The sequence below is a fragment of the Glycine max genome, chromosome 5, assembly GCF_000004515.6.
Source record: "Glycine max cultivar Williams 82 chromosome 5, Glycine_max_v4.0, whole genome shotgun sequence".
Lineage (NCBI taxonomy): Eukaryota > Viridiplantae > Streptophyta > Magnoliopsida > Fabales > Fabaceae > Glycine > Glycine max.
In genome coordinates, this window is record NC_038241.2 from 36297176 (window position 1) to 36318144 (window position 20969).

The 20969-nt window shown below is 36.8% G+C and overlaps 3 protein-coding genes and 1 pseudogene across 7 annotated transcripts; 1 reads left to right on the forward strand and 3 right to left on the reverse strand.

Moving 5' to 3' along the window:
* Positions 1–1601: 1601 nt before the first annotated feature.
* LOC100790937 (E3 ubiquitin-protein ligase RGLG5) lies at positions 1602–6401 on the reverse strand. 4 transcript variants are annotated; one of them, XM_041015560.1, is made up of 13 exons: positions 6129–6401; positions 5464–5772; positions 4311–4395; positions 4086–4226; positions 3876–3989; positions 3703–3800; positions 3123–3202; positions 2950–3055; positions 2719–2846; positions 2440–2614; positions 2242–2298; positions 2025–2129; positions 1602–1946 (listed from the first exon to the last, which is right to left on the reverse strand). In XM_041015560.1, the coding sequence occupies exons 1-12, from the start codon at positions 6138–6140 to the stop codon at positions 2049–2051; spliced, it is 1386 nt and encodes a 461-aa protein (XP_040871494.1). In that variant the 5' UTR covers positions 6141–6401; the 3' UTR covers positions 1602–1946; positions 2025–2048. The 4 variants fall into 4 exon arrangements, with proteins under 4 accessions (XP_040871494.1, XP_040871493.1, XP_006580246.1 ...); XM_041015559.1 differs by having other exon boundaries at positions 1602–1950; XM_006580183.4 differs by having other exon boundaries at positions 2440–2611; positions 6129–6385.
* Positions 6402–7409: 1008 nt separating this feature from the next.
* LOC100781547 (golgin subfamily A member 4) lies at positions 7410–11647 on the forward strand. The gene is made up of 5 exons (XM_003524984.5): positions 7410–9005; positions 9106–9182; positions 9288–9399; positions 9592–9708; positions 11011–11647. The coding sequence occupies exons 1-5, from the start codon at positions 7680–7682 to the stop codon at positions 11362–11364; spliced, it is 1986 nt and encodes a 661-aa protein (XP_003525032.1). The 5' UTR covers positions 7410–7679; the 3' UTR covers positions 11365–11647.
* A 1584-nt stretch (positions 11648–13231) lies between these two features.
* On the reverse strand, positions 13232–14275 carry LOC100791466 (uncharacterized). The gene has a single exon (XM_003524204.3). It carries the CDS (start codon positions 14273–14275, stop codon positions 13232–13234), a length of 1044 nt encoding a protein of 347 aa, XP_003524252.1.
* Positions 14276–16122: 1847 nt separating this feature from the next.
* On the reverse strand, positions 16123–20163 carry LOC100791991 (pentatricopeptide repeat-containing protein At1g13040, mitochondrial-like; annotated as a pseudogene). The gene is made up of 2 exons (XR_414454.4): positions 17093–20163; positions 16123–16528 (listed from the first exon to the last, which is right to left on the reverse strand). The product of XR_414454.4 is annotated as a pentatricopeptide repeat-containing protein At1g13040, mitochondrial-like (transcript).
* Between the last annotated feature and the right edge of the window lie 806 nt (positions 20164–20969).

Consider the following 20969-nt stretch of genomic DNA (forward strand, 5'->3'; position numbering starts at 1 on the left):
CCAGTGTTTGAAAGTTTCTGAATTTTATTTTCCTCCTAAAAAATACACTGAGTCAATGCCTATAAATACAAAAGTTTCAAAAATTAACTCATTAAATTACACATTTAAAGATAAAAATGATTATTTATTCTAAGATTTTTTAACCCATATAAATACAAAAAAATATGATTCTCATATCCTTCACCAATTATATTTGTTGAACTGGTCCACTCGAAATTAGGTAATTATCCACAATACTAAAATGGAGTACAAACAAATATATATTCACAAAATTTTTTCCTCCCACAAACTTTATGTTTAACATCCTACTAACTTTTAGTAAAACATTGTGGTTGATTGCTTCTTCTAGTATACTTTTTTCCCCCTCTAAGCAAGATGATAAAGTAGAATAGGTAGTTACCCACAATATTAAAACGGGATACAATCGAATATATATTCACAACATTTTGCAATTAGAATATTAACTTTAATAATTAATGTTAGATAATTATCTTTATAATTTTATTTATTGATGACTTGAGTTTAGACATTTTAATGTTATGTTTGTTTATTTTTTAATATTACTTATGTATGTTTGGATTATCTAAGAATGAAATCTTATCGTAATTATTTTTTTATTGATTTATAATTATTAACCTTATACATAAATAAAGTGTGAATCACATATACAAACATGAATATATAAGTACCAAAAGATATAAGAATGATGATCAAAATATAAAAATGAATATTATTATAAGATCTTATCTGGATCCATACCTTTATCATATCCAATCTCTAATTTTTGTTTTGCATTATTAGCGTCGTAAATGCAGGAAAAATGTATACCTACACTTCATTTTGGGATGGATTGAGACAGGGAAGGATAGGAAGATAAAAAAATGATAGATATAATAACTGATGTAATAAAAAAAAGTTGAAAAAAATAAAAATGAGATGATAAAAAAATGTAGTTTTATATCCTAAATGCATTATGTGATTGCATTGTAATAGTAACGTAGACGTACTGTGACTCCATCTGGTTTGCTAGTTTGAAGTTTAATAAACACTTGAACTTAAACGTGGTGCTAAATAATAATTGGGTAGATGATATCACGCAACCTTTGGCGACATTCTTTCTTTCTGCATTTTCTGCAGGAAATTATAACTTACTAATTTGTATATATCGTGCGTGCACTCCATAGTTTCGCTTCGAGATAAAATGAAATAACGGCTACCAAAGTTCATACCTGAATTGCGGGGAACACTGCAACACTTGCAATGCAAGGCAGTGGAACAAACTGCCCATTGCTTCTTATTTTGGTATCTATGGCTATTGCTTACTACAATCTGTGCTGTGCTCGATTTTGTTATACAATTATACCGTGTCTTTGTATGATTGCGCATCTCTTTCTTCGTAACTTTTTTTTCTTGTTGTTTGTGTTTGAAATTTTAAAATTTTAAAATAATTTGATTTAGACTTTAGAAATTCACTTTTGTGTTTCAAATTTAAATAAAACATGATTTTTTTAGTGATTTACAAGTTTCAAATGTGTGTCAGTCTGTGACAGATGACAATAAACAAGCTCTTTTATTTAGTCGTGTTTTGTTGTTTATGGTGATTTTGTCAAAGGAAAACCAATGACTGTCAGGCATAAAGAAATGAACTGTGAGACCAAGACGTGTATAATTTAAATACAAGAAGAAAACAAAAACAAATAGTATACTTAAAAGAACCTAAGAAATGTTTTACAAGCAACTTACATCAAAACATGAAACCTAATTGGGACGCACAAACTTCAAATGTACAATGAGGCAACGCGCATTCACAACTCTTCCTAGTTCCTACCCTGGCATATTTATTTATTTTTGTTCAAAATTGCGATATGCAGTTTTGGATAGGCAAAAATCTAAAAAACTTATCCACCACCATGATCCTGGCTAACCCTGCTCCTCTCTTTGCTACCCTGCCTATGATATATCACGTTAGTTTTTGACTTATGATATCAATTAAGCACTCAGTTTATGACATTAACGTAACTAACCTTTTTTCTGCAATGCAAGGTTAACTAGTAAAGCTTTATTCTGGTAGTGATTGTGCTTCGGCAAATGGGGCAGCATTCGAGGTTTTCTCCACAGTCACAGCAAGTCTGCCAAATGTGAGAAAATAACAACAGTGGGAAGAAAAGTTAATATAATGTCCTAATCATATAGTCTTAGATTCATCAAGATGAATCGGTAGCATATAATTCAACTTGTTACCTGGTGCCCGCAACCAAATGCCATATCCTTATCATTAGTAAGACAAATCGGGCAAACCTGCGGTTAACCATGTCATATGTAAACCATTGTTGACTTCTTGTGCACAGAAACATCATGAATCATGATGATCACGTCATATGTCTCGAGATTATATGAAAGTCACATCTTAAGTTGAAAAAAGAATGGTCTAAATAGTACCTTACTATCATATAAGTTTCTTGAAGATGATTCTGCGTTAACATTATCATAATATGTTGGTGTGCTCTGCTGAAAACTGTTTGAAGGAAGAGGTATTGTGCTGCTGCTGGAAGCCCTCTCATAATGAGGTGGAGGTAGAGGAACCCTGTCTGCTGAATGTCCTCTCCGTGCACTACTTTCATCAATGAAGACACGAAGCAAGTTCAGTTAATATCTTAATAAAATCTTCTATAACAGGCCATAAGTACCTTGTTTTTCTATATAATATTCATTTATTACCCCAATATGCCAAGGTCTATGGTTGCCTTATATTGAGAAGGTATCTCCATCAAAGCTGATAGTGCAAACTCTCTCTCTTTTCTGCTTGAGTCTATACTCTCTGACATTATTTCCGTAAAATTCACAAACTACATGCAGCCAAAAATAAAATATTCACATTTCAGCTTAATATGAAGGACTGTGAAGAAGTAAATGTGGCAAGTCAATAGGACTAAGTGAATTACACCAAACCTGAAAATTGTCAAATGCTCGAGCTGGGATGTTATCATCAAATTCCCTCATCATATCCCATGGTCCATCTCCAACTCCCACCAAAACTATTGAAAGTGGATACTCACTGCAATTTAAAGAGAGTAAGAGAATGCAGGGTGGCAATCCAGAAAAGAGAAAACTACAAAATTTACCTGGCTTTTACAATTGCATCAATTGTCTTCTCTTCCTGTGGACTTAGCTGGCCATGTTGTGTGTCAACACTTCTGGTCACCTGTCGCAATATTTTTAAGTATCAATGTTTTTAGATCTTATACATAAGAAAAAAAGGAATTTCTACAGTAAAATATTAGTCATTGTTGAAGCACTGACAAAATTAAGGGCATTTTAAGTTCATCTTTTGTTCAGATGTATTCATGTATCCAATTAATCATAGCAAAATATTGTAGTGAAGTAGGCGACAGACGTAGTTCAGAACTCACACACATATTATGCTAATCTAACAATTAACAGTTTTCTTCTGCAGCTATCAATGCCCAGATGTTTATGTGTTAAGGTAGATATTTATTATTATCACTAACAAAAGAAACCAAACAAAAAATTTCTTTCATAAAACAATAGCATTTTAGTTTTTTTTTTAATCTATGATACTTTAGAGTCATAATCATATAGTTAGTGTGATAACTGCCAATGAAACATTTGATGACTGGTGCACGCTTGCACTAGTTTAAAGAAATCTTCTTTTCAATCTTGTGAAATATGTATTAAAAATACCTGTCCATCAGCAATTATTAGCAGGACATGATATTGGCCGCCACTTTGCTCAACTATAGTCATGGCCATCTCAATAATTGGGGCAAATGAAGTGGGTCCTGTCACATAAATGCAACGAGTCATGCTGAGCCTAATTCAAAAATGCAATGTAAGATTATTGGTGAAGGCAGCACCTGCTAGACGCAGGCGAGGAACAATATCTCTATATCTTGACAAAACTTCCTCAAATCCATGGCAGAACCTCTCATCTGAATGGAAACTGAAGACATCTTGATCATGTGTTGATGCTGACAGAGGAAAAAAGACAAGAAAGAAACACAATCAAGTTTGCAATTTTGAAACATAAGCAATCTGAAAGCATGAAGATTTATATATGGAATTACCATCTCCAAATCCAAAACAAGGAATCAAGTTATCCTCGTCAAAAACACTTAAAGTTTTCCCAATAATCGAGATTGCTTGTTCATAAGGATTTTGACCACTTCCTATATGATGTAAACTTTTTCGGTTGAATGACCTCTTCCCTGATTTCAAAGTGATTTATGCAAATTTAATTAACAACTCACTACAAGAAATCCAAGCATCAAGATATGACTAAGAGATAAAACCTGTCCACTCGTTGCTCTTTGTAAAATCAATGCCAACAATGAGATTAGAAGATTCCAGGCCAGCATGTGAAAGAGCAGTGGTAACCTGTGCAAAATTATTTCATTATTTGACAAAATAAGGTGTTCTTCTGTGAGTAATAACCGTAAGAATGGAAATTTTGGGGAGTGAAACAACCAATAAGAATTTTCTCATGCTGGTCTTGTTGCACTATGAGAAAAGAAAAAAAGTAAAATAAAGCAATCTACTGTAAGCTTCATCCAAATATTTTCTCATACCAACCTTATTGCATTGCACTCTTGGACTAGTTTGGACATATCAGAGGTTGATAACGTGTTTACTGCTACTCATATTATTAAATGAATCAAGGGATGCTCTGCTGATTCATGCATGCATGATCAGGAAGAACAATAAAAATGAGAGACAGTAGTCTCTTTTCGTAGCAGCTTTTCTTAGGCCACTTCATTTCAGCTGAACTTGTTTAACTATATTCTATGGCTTGGATTTAAAGCTCATGCCAAGTTCAAAGATCTGCTGAAGTATAAAGGTCTGGTTAAAAGAAACGTTAGAAGTATATATAAAGGTTTTACTCGGACTTGTAGTAAAAATGTAGCAATTCTAAGCAAGGGTTTCGCAATTTTTTTTGCAAAATTCAGCATTTCTATACATTGTTTTCTTCTGGAACATGGTCCCCAAAGCCCCAAACAAGATCCATTTGCTGGTCCAGTTCTGGCACAGATTTTAACACTCTTTTCTGTGGGGAAACATGTTTGTTGTTAGACTGAATCCTTATTAAGACTTAAGAACCTCAATATTTCGATTTTCAATGTGGACCATCATAGGCAGAAATTTGAAGTCTGATTTCAGAAAGAGCATAACTGATTCCCTTTGTTTCTTTCTTCTCCTCCCTTTTGTGCTGACTGATGAAATATCAATGCCGTTCAGGTAGAAGTAGATAGACATATACTAGTTCAAGTCAATGTCATTATGTCCCTAACCCCCTTTCTTACCAAACACAAAAAGTCAATGATGTAAACAGACCAAACCAAAAATGATGGAAAAATGCTCATATATTCATACACAAAAAACACAATTATACCTAACCTAAGCAAATGACAAAAACACAATTATAAGTAAGCAAATGACAACAATTACCTCATCCAGTGAATGGTAATCATCAGCTATTCTTGAATATCTCCTATCTAACCTCCTTTTTGGCCGTGAATAGTCGTGGAATGGAGCTGGTGCACGGTGGTGAAGAGGCGTATTATAAGGATTTTGTTGTGGGTATGCATTTGGTGATTGAGGGTATCCATAGCTATCCCGTGAAGATGAAGAACCAGCAGATCCATATGATGAAACATGCCTTCTTTCAGACCGTTTTGAACTCTTACCTCCCATGATCGACTCCTTTAGAATCAACACAAGCAAAAACAAAACAACCAAAGCTGTCCAAGTCTCTAGCTGCAATTGCAAACAATATGTTAAACTAAAAGCATCGCATATATATGTTCACTGATAATCCAATCTGGAACACTGAATAAGAAAACAAACCATACAACTTTGACTAGCAGTAAAATACAAATTCTGGGAAACTAAAACTAAATGATGCATACGAAAATTTGTTCACGAAATTTCAAGGCCTAAAAAAGACACTGGCAAATATGAAAGAGAAGACAAAGAAAAATAAACTAAGGCGCTGAACTATGGAGCAATGATGACTGAATCAAATGACACCTTTCCACAAATGATGACAGTATCAACCTTTCCTCAAATGCTACAATGAAACTTAAAACTCAGAACATTTTTTTTTTCCATACCTCTAGAAGCATTGTTTCCACACAAGAATTCCAAATGAATTGTGAGAGAATTAACAACACACGCTGGATGTTAATTAATGTCTCACGCTAATCGCGTCAAGTAGAATAGCTTCTCCTTGTTGAACTAAATAGAAGGAAGAGGACAACGAATTAAGAAAGCTCCTGTTGGAAGGAAACTAGCTAGAAAGGTCAAGTCAACAACAACTGATTAATCTTTTCTTCCTATTCAATCTAGCCTAAAGAATTTATATATACTCTATCTATATTAAAATATGTGAAAAGCCTTAAAATCATACTCCAGGACAAATTAATTAACACTTTAGTTGAGAAGCTTTGTTTACATCGGCATTCAATAAGTAAATGAATAGAACGTTTACAAGTAAGCAATATATATATATATATATATATATATATTTGTCAATTTGGAATGGTATTAGCAAATTGAGACAAGAAATTGCCTTTTTATTTATTCATTCATTCATTCAATAGAAAGTGGAAGTCACTTGTGTTTTTCCTCGATCCTTCTCCGTAAAGTTGGTGTTATCACGTAAATATTTACAGCTGATAAGAAATGCCAATATACATTTTGCTATGTTGACGAGTCCCGTGTTCAAAAGGACCGAAACTTTCAAGAAATACCTCGTAAACCAAACTAATTAAATCAATCACACTATTAAGGGCTTTAATGCAACAACTTAACTTGAGTTATTAACTCTATTTTATTGGATCTGTTCTTGCTACATAGGATTTAAGAATATTTTTATTCTAATGAAAGCACTTAAGATTTTAATTTAATTTTAACAGGTCTTATTTTATCTCTCTAGCTGTGACTCCACACGCACCATAGAAGGATGAAATCTAGTTACTAGCATAATATCTTATAATTCCACTAAAGTCTCTTTTGTTAAGTAATTACGCTAATAAATGACTTAACAGCATATACACTTCTCATTAACTTATCACGTTATTATTACATATATTTATTTTTTTTTTATAAATTATATTTTTAAATATTTCATCCATTAATCTGATGTCTCTAAAGGACTAAAATCCTATTTTACAGTGTATAATGATTATGCGTTCCGTGGCATCAAGGAACACGAAGTTTGTTCCTTTTTGTCCCACCGACCATGAATCCAATCCCCTGCCCTCACGCCTACCATTGCCATCTTCACTTCCCCAATCCTAAATCAGGCCCGTCCAATCACCACCCATATTCCTTTCTTTTCTAAATTTATTTTTATTTATTTCCTTCACCTACACATTCATCAATTTAAAACGAGATAAACAATCATTTTTATTTTAACACCACAGCAGCATTTTTTTTTTTTAATTGAAATTGAAATACAAAAAATAGATAAATTCTTAATTATCAATCCGAAATTCTTCAGAGGCTGACTGGTAGGTACGGTGTGGCGGTGTTTCTTCATCAATCATCAGCAACCTAAGACAAAATCACATTTCATTAGAGTTCCCACTTTATACTCCCATGTTGTTGGTTCGCTCCAATTTCTAGGGTTTATCACATTCATATATATGCTATTAAATTAAATGGCCGGCACCGGCGACCTAGATGCCAATGCGGTGCTCAGCGACGTCGAGGACGACGGCGGCGATCCGTTTCCGACCGCCACGAAGCTTCCCTCGCCGGAAGACGTCTCCGTCGAGAAATTCCGGGAGGCTCTCGCGGAGCTCGATCGGGAGCGGCAAGCGCGCGTTGCTGCGGAGAATACGAAGTCAGAATTGCAGGTTTCGTTCAACCGATTGAAGGCGCTGGCACACGAGGCCATAAAGAAGCGCGATGAGTTCGGTCGCCAGCGAGACGACGCCATTCGGGAGAAGGAGGAGACGGCGACGCAATTAGAAGAAACCGCGAAGGAACGCGACGCGCTGCGATCGGAGATTGGGAATTCGAGCCACATGATGGTCACCGGCATGGAGAAGATCTCGGCGAAGGTGAGCAGCTTCTCCGGCAACGCGCTGCCGCTGCCGCGTTCGCAGAAATACACCGGCATGGCGGCGGTGGCGTACGGCGTAATCAAGCGCGCGAATGAGATCGTGGAGGAGCTTTTGAAGCAGAACGAGGCGACCACGAAGGCTAGGAACGAGGCGAGGGAGCAGATGGAGCAGCGGAATTACGAGATTGCCATTGAGGTTTCTCAGCTTGAGGCCACGATCAGTGGCTTGAGGGATGAGGTTGCAAAGAAGGTTTTAACTGTTGAGGATTTGGAGAGGGATTTAGCTGTTAGGGATCAGAGGCTGAATGAGGTTTCGGAGAATTTGAGCAAGGAGCAAAGTGAGGCTTTGCAGTTGAAGGAGTTTGTTGGTGAGTGTGAGGAGAAGTTGAGTAAGTTGGAATCTCGGATGGAATCACAGAGGCCTTTGTTGATTGATCAGTTGAGTTTTGTTTCCAAAATTCACAACCAGATTTGCAATGTTGTTAGGATAATTGACCACGGTAGCACCGAAGAGCTATCTGAATCGTTGTTTGTCCCGCAAGAAACGGATGTTGAGGAGAATATTCGTGCCTCTTTGGCTGGGATGGAGTCCATATATGAGTTGACCAAGATTGTTGTTCAGAAAGCTAAGGATGTGCTTGAGGAGAAGGATCGTGAGATTAAGAGTTTACATGAGACGTTGGCTCGGTTAGTTAGGGAGAAGGATCAAATTGGTTCTTTTCTTAGGAGTGCTTTGTCTAAGAGGGTGGCAGTTGATCCGTCTTCTAGAAAGAGTGAGCTGTTTCAAGCTGCAGAGAATGGGTTGAGAGAGGCTGGAATAGATTTCAAATTCAGTAAGCTTCTTGGAGATGGGAAAGTTGCAGCTTCAAATGACAAGTCTGATACAACGGAAAAAGAAGAGGATGAAATATACTCCCTGGTTAAGCATTTGTTTCTCTTCCTAGTTTTTAATGAAACTTGTTCCCATCGTACTTTGCATTTTGAAGACCCGTCAATGAATTCTTTGTGCATGCATGCAGGCTGGTGCTTTGGAGGATGTTGTTAAGGCATCTCAGCTTGAGATCATCGAGCTGAAGCATACTGTGGGTGAATTAAGGTACTTAACATCAGAATTAAATGCATAGTTGCTTGCGTATTTGCAATTTGCAGTTGTGTTGACATCATAACTTTTTTTCTTTGCATATTGCTTAACTGCATTAAGGGCAGAGTTGAGCTTACTTAAGCAGCATGTAGAAGCTCAGGCCAAGGAGCTTGACCATAGAATGCATCGGGTAGAGGAACTTGAAGAGAAGGAGAGAGTGGCAAATGAAAATGTAAGTCTAAATTTGTTTGTGATTTTAATTTGATCTAGTTCCTTAACCATGGACAGTTTTATCTTTAATATTTGTATATTGTAGAACATAGAATTTTGTTGTGTATCCTAGGCTGTGGATAATTTGTAAGGGACATTTGATTGTTTGTACTTCTCTGTCACAAAGTAACAACTTGGCCTATTTGTAATGTAGATTGAGGGACTAATGATGGACATTGCTGCCGCTGAAGAAGAAATTAACAGATGGAAAGTGGCAGCAGAGCAAGAAGCTGCTGCAGGCAGAGGCGTCGAACAGGAATTTGTGGCACAGGTATGTTATTCATTACCAATATTTGTTGACACGTTTTCTATATTTGGAGGATGTGACCAAAAAGAAATTTTCAGTTGTGCCCAAGTATTCTTAGAGTTTAATGTTTTTAAATTTTGATTTATTATTTTTTTTAAGTCCAACTTTGATTGTGCAATGATGAATTGCGGAGTTGAAAATTTGCGTTTCATGAAGCCCACTTGTTTTGGTGTGAAAAATTAATTCTTGCACTTTTCAATGAAAAACACATGTCCCAATGTAAATTTATGACAGATTAATTTGGACACACATCCTAATTATGTTCATTGATTCAAATTAATTTTATCAAGATCAATTCCACTCAACATTAAAACAAATGGGCTCTAAATACATTTAGCTAGTAGCTGGTTGCTAGTGGTCATGAACCAACTATCTCAAAAGCTTTAGATATTGGGTGGAAGCAAATGAATGATTTTATATATCTAATGTGTCCCCTCATGAAAGAACCCTTTGGGCCTATAGTGTGGATAGCGTGCAGGCTCACCAATAGGAATCTCAGGGAGAAGAGCTGAATGATCACATGAATAGCAGTAGTTATTGGTTTGTTGTGACTGAGTCCAGTTAGTCGTTTGGATGGTTAGAACGGCTGCTAATGCTACCCGCTGAGATGTTATGTTCGTGTGTATAAATATGCATAAGGCAAGCTAATGCATTCTTTTCATAATGACCAATAAGAATAGTTCATGAGGCCGTGGCTGGAGTGAAAGTCCTCTTCCTCTAGATTCTCCTATTCCTCCATTCATTGTCCCTTTTCTGCATGTCATGTCTCTGATACCTAAGAGCTATCACTTGTCCTACCTTGAGCTGAAATTTATTTAGAAGAATGGGGACTACAAAAATCAAACTCTAGATTCTGTTTCCGTAAACACTTTAGTACACCACGTCATGAGCTAATTATCCCAAGAATTTAAGTAATCAGTTTGGTTTGGGAAAATGTTTTCTGCTTTTTACTTTTGATTATAAGAATGTTACCTTATTTTCACTTTGTTTTCTGATTTCTCAAACCAAACAGCTTCTCAGTTTTTAGTTGAAAGCTGGTTTTATATCTACTACTAATGACATCCTTTTTCCATGAATTCCGTTACTGCAATCCCTTGGCTCTCTAGCATTATCATCTCACTGAAAAAAAAAAATTGCTGTAACTACAGCAAGTTGATATTTTAAGTTGAGATCATAGAAAGCCACCCGTTGGTGGATTTTTTGTCAATGCTATTGTATGTTTTCATCGAATTTTCCTAGTGATAATTGCTGTCTGCAAATCTGCAGTTGTCAGCACTTAAGCAGGAATTTGAAGAGGCAAAGCAATCCATGTTAGAATCAGAGAAGAAACTAAATTTCAAAGAAGAAACAGCTGCTGCTGCCATGGCAGCCAGAGATGCAGCAGAAAAGTCTCTTAAGTTAGCAGACTTGAGGTCATCTAGACTAAGAGACAGAGTAGAGGAGCTTACTCATCAGCTCGAAGAGTTTGAGAACAGGGAAGATTCAAGGAGCCATAATCGGCCTAGATATGTATGTTGGCCATGGCAGTGGCTCGGCATGGACTTTGTTGGATTTCAGCAGCGACCCGATACACAACAGGAGGCTTCTAACGAAATGGAACTTTCCGAACCTCTATTATAATTGGGCATTTTCTTTTCTCTTCTTTTTTATGTTCTTTTGTGTATTTATGTTAATTTCTTCAAATTAATGTTACAAAGTTGTAGTTTATACCATCAACATGTTCCACCATCTCTTAGAATGCAACCATGGTGGTTACTGGTTGAGCATTAGGCTCCTGTAAAGTGAGAAAGTGTCTGAAGTGTGAAGTATACAAGTGAGGGTGTGCTCACGCTTGAATTAAAATAGGTTAAGTTCATCAAACACTTCAATTCTAATTGACATAAAATGCATCTTCACTTATTCACTTTATAGGTTTTCTCACTTCAGGTGAGCCGTTTCCCAGCATTATCATGTTGCACCTGCTTCCGGCTTGAGTAGCTTACTATTGCACTTTGGGTGTTTTGAATGGACATTTCATGAAAGCAATAAACAAATACACTGTCATTACATTACAGTAAACGTAACCCTGGTTTCTGTATCTGCTCAATATAGTGCATTTTTATGGGTCGGTGCCTAATTGTCAATCGAGTTACAACATTGTCGGCTTCTGTATGGACGTTTCTTCCATTGAACAAATTGGCTTTTGGGGGATCTATGTATTCGTCAATGTCTCCCTAGCAAGTCTATATTGGAACAGGTGGAACAAGTGGGTCGGGCAACCACTCAACATGTGAAATCTCTAGAAACTATAGCGGTCTCAACGTCGTTGGACGACATTTAATTGTCCCTCTTTTTTGTTTTATTATCAAATAGATTCAATACAATTTTACAAATAAAATTATGATTCTTTTTTACCTTTATTTTGCTTTTGTACCGATTAGATCCAGACATTTTATTGGAAGGTGTCGAACAAATATTCTAAAAGAGACTGCATATTAAGGGGGTGTTCCTCAACTGGGTTAGATCTTCACTCAGTCTTAAACTTTGATGGCATTAGATTTGAAGAAGTATGGAAATATACGGGTTTAACTAAAATTGGACCTAAGTACGACAAAACTAAATTAGTGGTGTGACTAAGAAAAATCATGTCTTGTAATCTAGTCGACATATGTTTGTTTAATGGCAAGATATGTTGTTTTCATTTTGCTTCTTAGTTGTAGACATTGTTGGAACAATTTTTTTATATAAGCAAATGTTAACAATTAATATGTTATGTTAATTGGAACAATCTTTTTAAACTGGTAGTAATGTTCTAAACATATTTGATGACCCATTTCCAGTCCTAGCGCAACACCAAAGATGTTGTTGCTCATGTATGTATAGATTAACATGTTTGGAAACATGGAGAATAAAAGAATCGCATTTGAGACGTGAAAGTTATAATTATTAATTTTTAAAAATCATATTCTAAATGTGAAATTAAAAACGCTAAAGCATGCAGTGTGAACTTTCAACAGTGGCGGAGTCATGATGGTGTGGAGCATTAATTAAACTTGGAGCATGTTTTAATTTTTCGCTGTGCAATTTGGTACGATAAAATGTAATGTATAAGCATTTCACTTTTTAGGACAAATCTTGATATAAGTTAAAAAAGCGCGATATTTATTGGCCATTGATCATACTTGGCGTGAAAACTTAAAAAGCCCCACACTCTTAAGAAACTACTACTACTTAATAGTATGAACTAATGTTAAAGAAGCTGTTACTAATTTATAATAAATAATCTCTAATAATTCTCGAGAAGAAAAAAAATAAGATACAAATTTGTGGTTTAACAAAACTACATGTAGTGGTGGGGAGGGAAAAAAGAGGCTAACCTTCAAAGATGTTTGTTATTTTCAGGAGGAAAAGGCAAATTAAGAAAGACCAAAACCCCCCAATTTTCAAGGACTAAAAAAAGAATACCAATGACATATAGAATCATCATCTGTGGTGCTAAATTATTGCTTCAGCGCTTTGTTCTGCATTTCTTTTTGAGCAAAATACCATCAGGAGGGCGTGTTAGCATGACACTGCAACGGCCATAAAGATTATATGAATACCTTAAGATGGTTCCCAATTTGGACCTTGCCCTGAAAACTCCCCTCACTTCAAGCATAACGCCATTGCCTTCCATTTGTTTCACAAGCCTCTGGCTCTCTCTTAATGGCAGCTGAACTTGACTAGAGACCATGTGGATATATGCAAACCTTGATTGAAGCCTTGCAGCATAGAAAGGCTCAACATATTGAGTGGCAATAAGGGTACTTCCATAGTAGAGATAAATGATCACTGAGCTGAAGTCCACATGCACCTTCTTGTTTGGATTTGTGAAGTTAGCCAGCATGGTTAGATCAGCATTGAGTAGGTATCCAAGGTCAAGGTATGCAGCATTTAAGGTCACACTAGACACATCAAAATGAGGACTTTGGGGGCGAAATACAAAGTACACTATAAGGACTATTAAGCCTCCTATGATTATGATAAGCCAAAATATCACACACAAGCAAGCACCTAACCATGTCAAGGGTTGAGACTTTTGCTCCTTGGGCAACTTTATACCGCTGAGGCGGGGATCGCGGCGTGGCTGGTGCCGATGCTCGGGGGGATAGTTCAGCGGTGGCAGCAGTGGAGGGACATCAGCCGAGGGAGGTGGTTCTTGAAAATTTACCTTTGACTTAACCGGCCGGAAACCTTGATTTGTTGGCTGTCTACGTGGACTTCTTTGCTTGCCACGGCGAGGTTCTTGGAGAATAGGTGGTGGTGGGTGTGGATGATCTTCTACCTGAGGTTGCAATGGAACATGGTCTTCATGCTGAGGTCGTGTTCGTAATGGAACACGATCTTCATGCTCAGCTGGCAATGCAACTGGTATAGGTGGAGCTACTTGTGTGGATGGTTGGTCTCGGCGTTTTCGGCGTGGCACAAGTGGATAAGGTTCGGTATCACGATCATCTATATATTCAGGCTGTGATGATCTTGAAAAATGAGGGTTGGTTTCTCGACGAGACATGGTGTGGTTGTGCGAAAATGTATGAGAAACAGAAAGGCAGTGATATGAGAATGTTATTAAGCTAATGGAAAAACGAGGACAAATCAAGCCTAAAACAAAAATTAAAGCATATTAAGGGAATGAGAATGACTTCATGGGAACTTCAAGGATGATTCATATAAAGGCAAAGAATCAAACATAAGCCACTTATGTGGGGCAAAATGTTTCAATTCTTTATTTTAAACATTTAACACCCGAAAGTGATATCATGTATCACTTATGGATGCTATGCTTAGCTCAAGCCTTGGAGTGGATGTGTGAAATTTAGACTTGAGTTGCCGAGCTTATTAGTGTCCTATAGTATAGAGAATTTGAATCCACATTAGAGAACAAGACCTTGTGTGAATTTACAGGTGGCATGGATTCTTGGACTATGAAGATTTCAAAATTTATTATAAAATCCCCTTCAAATTGTAAATGTTAGGGAAAAGACCTGATCATGCAAGGGGAAAACATACATTCTAACTTAAGTCTAAAGCACTTTCAGTTTCTTGTACCACAATTTACATTCACACAAACAAGACTGCGGAAGATACCTTTCCCCTACTTTGGTCCAAAATACGTGGACCCCAAATACAGACTGCGAATTCTAGCACACTTTAAAAGTTAAGAACAGCCGATTGAAGAGAGGAACTCGTTATGACTTATGAGTCAACATTCGATCAATTTAAAAAGAAATCAATATTTTCAGCTTAAATAAATAAAGCAATGTGTTAAATATAAGAATATAAGAACAACAGCCTAAACATACTCATTTCATAAAAAAGAGACAAGTATATGAAACAATTTCAAAATTGGCAAAAATGAAAGGTATATATGCCCATAATATAACAAACTCATTTTATGGGTGGCAGCTTAAATTACATTGATGAACTTCAGGCGCTTGAGCATTTTTTTAACTTTTCCAGCAACTGAAGGAGGCTATAATTTTCAACAGATCAGTCAAACAGCACCCTCACACGGCGCTCTCTCTCTCAAAAAAAAAAAAAAAACCAAAGTTCAAAGGCAAAATAATGCAATAGCTACAAAACAACTACACAAAAGTTTGTGATTCATTGGCTAACATCAATTCCCCAGGCTCATGTCACTGTAGTAAATGCCTCAATTCAATAGTTGTAAGAAATTTTCTCTTCAAATTTTGGAATGGAGATGGATGTTGGTCTTTTGTTGACTTCAAATTTTCTATATTTTCCAAGATCTGGTCAGATGTATTGTTAACAGTCCCCAGATGCAGACAGGCCACGGTTCAGCAAGTGAGTCTCCATTTTGTTTCTTTTCAACACTTCCATTTACTCCACGTCACCCCAAAACAGATGTAAGTAATGTGATCAGCCAAACCCATAAACTACTAAGATTTCATGATCAAATGTCAATAGTTAGCATTCTAACTCCTCCATTCTTACATCGGATAACCTAGTTCAAAAGAGCAAAAGGCTACCTAGGACAGTAAAAAACTATTGCAAGTAGAAGCTTTCAATTGAACATAATATTAATAATTTAATAGGTTGTTAGTGTTTACGCCACTAGCACAGAATGTAAATAACTAATCACAAGTTCAACTTGTGGAATAAGCCTCTTCTTGCAAATGCAAGATAAGGCTGCCACTGGTTATTCCTGGTCTAACGATGTTCAAAACCAGAGGGAAAAATCCATTTCTTCTTCTAAAATCCTATATTCAGGCAAGCTGAAGTCCAGTTTCATTTTGATGACCTGGGATTATATTAGAAGTGGATTTTTCAATAAAACTAGGTTAAGAGTTTCTATAATTGGTGTAATATGTGTGAATGAAGAACTTGAGATACCACATGTTAGAGAAAGATTTGTTATTGAAATGAAAATCTTTGAGAAATACACAATGGAAGAGAGTGAGTGAATGAATGAAGAAAAGATTTGTCAACCCAGTTTCCAAACTAATTCTAAAATGTAGCAGTTTGAAACTAGTTTCCTAATACACGCCACATTTGCTGACATTTAGCCACCAACATGGCATTTTCTTAACTATTTCCATTTTTTCTGTCATACTCCAGAAGTTGCTTGGATGGTGGACCCTAGATGATTCATTTCTATTTGGAAATCATCAAGAATCCAGGCGTATATCCTTCATCTGTACATTCTCTTTGCCCTCCTTTGTTCTTTTTATTTCTTCTCCAATTTTCCATCAAACCAATCTGCAAATTGCTAGTTGTGCTGGTTGTAGTTGTCCTTCAGCTAGTCCTGTTCCAAGGTGCAACATTATCTTGGGTAGAATCTATTGGCAAGGAAATACTAGCATACAATTAACCAGGGTACATTAATATCATTATATAAAAAAAAAAGACTAAGGAACTTATTTTATTTCATATGTAAGGTATGGGGATTGATAACATGCAAAACAATACATATAATCAAAGTTCCAGTGAAACCATGTTCTGACTCCTTAGGTTCAGCACAACTACAGAGAATACACATCTGTGGCACTATCAAACTAAATGTAACAACTACAGAAAGTGTTATTTTAATATAAGATTCTCCAGCATAAATGCACTATAAACTATCCCACCCACAAAAGTGAAAATTTATTAAGTAACATAAGATAAGGCAGTTTCCAGTCAGTCTCCATTGATTCAGCAACCTTCAGAAACACTATGCAACCTTTAAATGATTCATGCATCCATTTTTTTCTTACATTGTATTGTTTGTTTTCTTTCATATAGGGGTTAGCAAAAGTGGCAAAATCATATTATATGTCATGGTTCTCTAATAAAAGAACGCGCTGAAATTAAAGGAGTAGAAACATACTTCGGATAAATGTAATGATCATGGTGACATTTCTTTGGAAAAGCTTGAAGTTCCATGCTGCAGATACAGGCAGAAGCATCATAACTTACCAGAAAATAATGCTAATAAAGGTCAGACAAGTTGAATTTTGTAACAGTATAATCCTACAAATATGCATATTCTTGTTGCTAATCCAAATCTCAGAAGCAATACATAACTTGTGCCAGCATCACAGTTTTTCAGAAACTAATAAATTTGAATCTTGAAACCTAACAAGGCTACCTAGTGAATCTTTTTTCCACATCCACAATTCTCCACTGAGTTACATGTCTAGACATAGACACAAATAGTAAACCGATGATCTGTTAATAAAGGTTCCAGAGTTTATTGTTCAACAATTTGCTAGGATATAGCAAGGCACTAGGCATAAGCCACACCAAGGTGAGATCACCAATGAAACCATATCTTCATAGTTCAAACTATGCACTGCAACCACAAACTTCATCTTGATGAAACAAGACAATGTTTTACCAACATTAAGGAGTTGTTAACCTTAGAAGGGTGCTATACTATTATTAATAATTAGAACCATAAAATGTTCATTGATTTTCTGCTATGCAAGGCAGGACATGAATCAATCTGAATTGAGCTGCCACTGGTCAAAGATTGACTCAAATAGTATGAAGACAGCATAAGACTAACTCAAAGCCACCCTCAATATGAAATCTGAAGAAACAACAACTGGGATTTGAATAGGCAGCTGGAGTGATTCCAACCAAATCATCAATTACTGAAATTAGTTGTGCTGGGTGAGAAACAAATCCATAGCTCTCAATGTATAACAATTGCCAAAAGTAAATGAATGCTCTGTTCACTCTGCTGACATTATGAAACAAAACTTGGATACCATTACTTCCATTGGTAGCAAGAAACCATTAGAGCACAGTCCTCTGTATGAATCCTTTACAAGAAGCTGGTCTGTGAATAAGTATGTTATACAGCACATAAGTATGTAGGAGCACAGAGACACATAAAGGTATGGGATGGCACCACAAGCGCCATAAAAATAGGTGTATTATATCCAGAGAAAACTTTTCAGGTCATTACCTGCAGATAACATTTCAGGTCAGGTCAGGTCAGGTTTGCTAAGCCTTGGTGTATTGTATCCAGAGAAAACTTTTTAAGTCAGGTTTCCCATTTGAAAGAAAGGTGTGATGAATTTGAGAGGATCAAAACACAAACTAGTGTCATGTTGTGCCATCACTTGATTGAATGGCAATGACTAGAGTCTCAGAGAGATGTCTGTCAAGTGTAAAACCTCTCTCCATCATCTGATCCCAGACCCTACAGGCCAGTGAAATCTTTTTTCCCCTTATAAGCCCTCCAACTATCAACTTGTAAGTTACCCCATCAGGGTACAAACCTTTGCTCTGCAGTTCATCAAATAGGCACATGGCATCCATAACTCTAGAAGCCTTACAAAACCCATTTACAAGTGCATTGTAAGAGATGACATCTGGATTTACCCCATTCTCAACCATGTCACAAAAAACACTATGAGCCACATCAACCTTCCCATTCTTGCACAGATGATCAACTACTGCCGTATAGAATATACAATCGGGAAGAACACACATCCTTGTCATTTCATCAAGCAGCTTCTTAACCACATGGGTACTTCCTTCCCTCAGAAATGCATCTATAAGTACATTAAATGTCACCATGTCCGGCCTAATCCCCTTCCCGCACATTTCCTCAAACAACTCATAGCCCCTCCTAGTCTGGCGTGCCTTACAGAACGCCGTGATCACAGTATTATACGAAACAACATCACACATCCCTTTGGTCTGCATCCTCTCCACCATCATCAAATAAGCCCTATCCACCATATTTGCCTTGCAAAAACCCTTCAACAGCTCATTATAGCTATACAAATCCGGCTCCACCCCACTCCTCTCCATGGTCTCACAACTCACGGCTCATCACATCCCTCATCACAACAGTAATTCAACAGTGTGTTATAAGTAACCAAATCCAGCACACACCCGTTCCGGCTCATAAACGCCTTGATCTTCATGGCCTTATCAACCCTCCCCATCCTACAAAACCCATCAATCAAAGCATTGTAAACTAAGCTATTAACCTTCACCCCACCCTTGATCACACCAACAACAAGCTCATAAGCCAAATCAACGCGCCCCCCACCGCACAACCCGACAACAAGAGCAACACAGGCTTTATAATCAGGGTTCAACCCTCTGTCAATCAAACGACGCCAAACCCTAGCAGCCTCGTCAAAGCGTTTAGCTCTGCACAGCGCGTCGATAATAATTGTGTAGGAAACGACGTCGGGGTCTCTTCCCTTGGAGGGCATGGAGTGGAAGAGTTCGAGGGCGGTTTCTAAGCGATTTTGGCGGCATAAGAGGTTGAGGTAAGTGTTGAAGGCCCAAATGTCGGGGACGAAGCCGAGGGCGTCCATGTCGAGCAGGAGCCTGTGGATGAGGGGGAGGTTAATGTTGTTGGGGGCGGAGCAGAGGGCGGAGATGAAGCGGGAGTAGGTGAAGGGGAGGAGGGAGAAGCCGCGGGGGATGACGTGGCGGCGGTAGAAGTGGTGGGCGAGGTGGAGGCGGGAGTGGCGGAGGAGGACGCCAATGAAGCGGTTGTAGTCGACGCTGAAGACGCGGCAATTTGATTGGGTCATTTGGTCGAACAGGTGGATGGCTTGGTTGATGAGACCGGCTTTGACCAGGTTCGATATCTGAGAGCGGTATGCGAGGCGGTGTGAGCCAATGCAGCTCTGATACATATCAATCCAAATCCAAAGGCATAGCACCAGCAACCGCCCAAATCCTTATTCATTCACCTTCACCTCTAATGCTGCCTTTAATAATGCCGTTGTGAGTTATGAACGCAGCAACCAAAGTTATAAAGAGACACACCACACCTACTGCATGGTGCGTGCGTGCGCGCGTGAGTGGTGACAACACTGCTTCTTTGTTTTCCCTGTTCTCTTCTCGCTGCCACTGCAACCAGAGGTGAGGGGAGGGAAGAGATTTTCTTCAATTTTGTTTCTCTCTCTTACGAGGACTCCTTTTGTTAAATCATATGAATTGAAAAGATACATGTATTTTCTTTTTTAAAATGAGAGAAAAACACTAATACATATTAATTAGGTAAAAAATAATTAAATAAAAAGAAAGAGAGAATTCAATAATTTTTTAAAAAATAATATAAATTACTAATAAATTTAATATTATTAACTAAATTAATTTAATTTTTTAAAAATAATCTTATATTGAGATATTACTATTTAAAAATTGGATTTATTTAAAATAATTAAAATATTTATTTAAACTGACTTTAGACGTAACTTTTAAACTGAAACGTGTAATTTTAGACATTAATTGTAAGTGTTTAGAGGCATTTGTTATTTGAGTTAGAGCATTTCTTCCCTACAGCTAAAAAATTCACAAATTTAAAACCTTTATTTTATAATTAAAAAAGGTGTGCTGGGTGATTTTTTTTAGATAGGGTTTTCATACTATAATCATGATTGATCTTGTTTAACTTTTAAAATGAGACAACATCTTAATTCAAACACTTTAAAATTATATAAACATTTATCAACATGTATATTCAAATGCAAATAGTTTATTTAATTGTTTTTTTAAAATAAAAAAAATCAAGAGGGGCTAATTAACTAGAAACCTTTGTAAGAGGATACTCCAAAGTCAACATACAATAACAAATTCAGAAAACTGGAACATACTTAAATTCTGGTGGTTGATTTGCTTCCCTAAAAACATTCTGAGATGTGTGAGACTCCAGGCATCCAACATTTTATCATGTGAATAGCCACTTTCAAATCACTTTCCACGGCTATTCTCTAAGCAAGTTG

Excerpts from the sequence above, each read along its gene's own strand:
- LOC100781547 (XM_003524984.5), top strand. The coding sequence starts at position 7,680 with ATGGCCGGCACCGGCGACCTAGATGCCAATGCGGTGCTCAGCGACGTC. Across the intron at positions 9,183-9,287 it reads CATACTGTGGGTGAATTAAG|GGCAGAGTTGAGCTTACTTA; the intron begins GTACTTAACATC and ends AACTGCATTAAG. Across the intron at positions 9,709-11,010 it reads AACAGGAATTTGTGGCACAG|TTGTCAGCACTTAAGCAGGA; the intron begins GTATGTTATTCA and ends GCAAATCTGCAG.
- LOC100790937 (XM_041015560.1), bottom strand. Across the intron at positions 4,227-4,310 it reads AAAGAGCAACGAGTGGACAG|GGAAGAGGTCATTCAACCGA; the intron begins GTTTTATCTCTT and ends CTTTGAAATCAG. Across the intron at positions 3,203-3,702 it reads TAATAATTGCTGATGGACAG|GTGACCAGAAGTGTTGACAC; the intron begins GTATTTTTAATA and ends ATATTGCGACAG.
- LOC100791466 (XM_003524204.3), bottom strand. The coding sequence starts at position 14,275 with ATGTCTCGTCGAGAAACCAACCCTCATTTTTCAAGATCATCACAGCCT.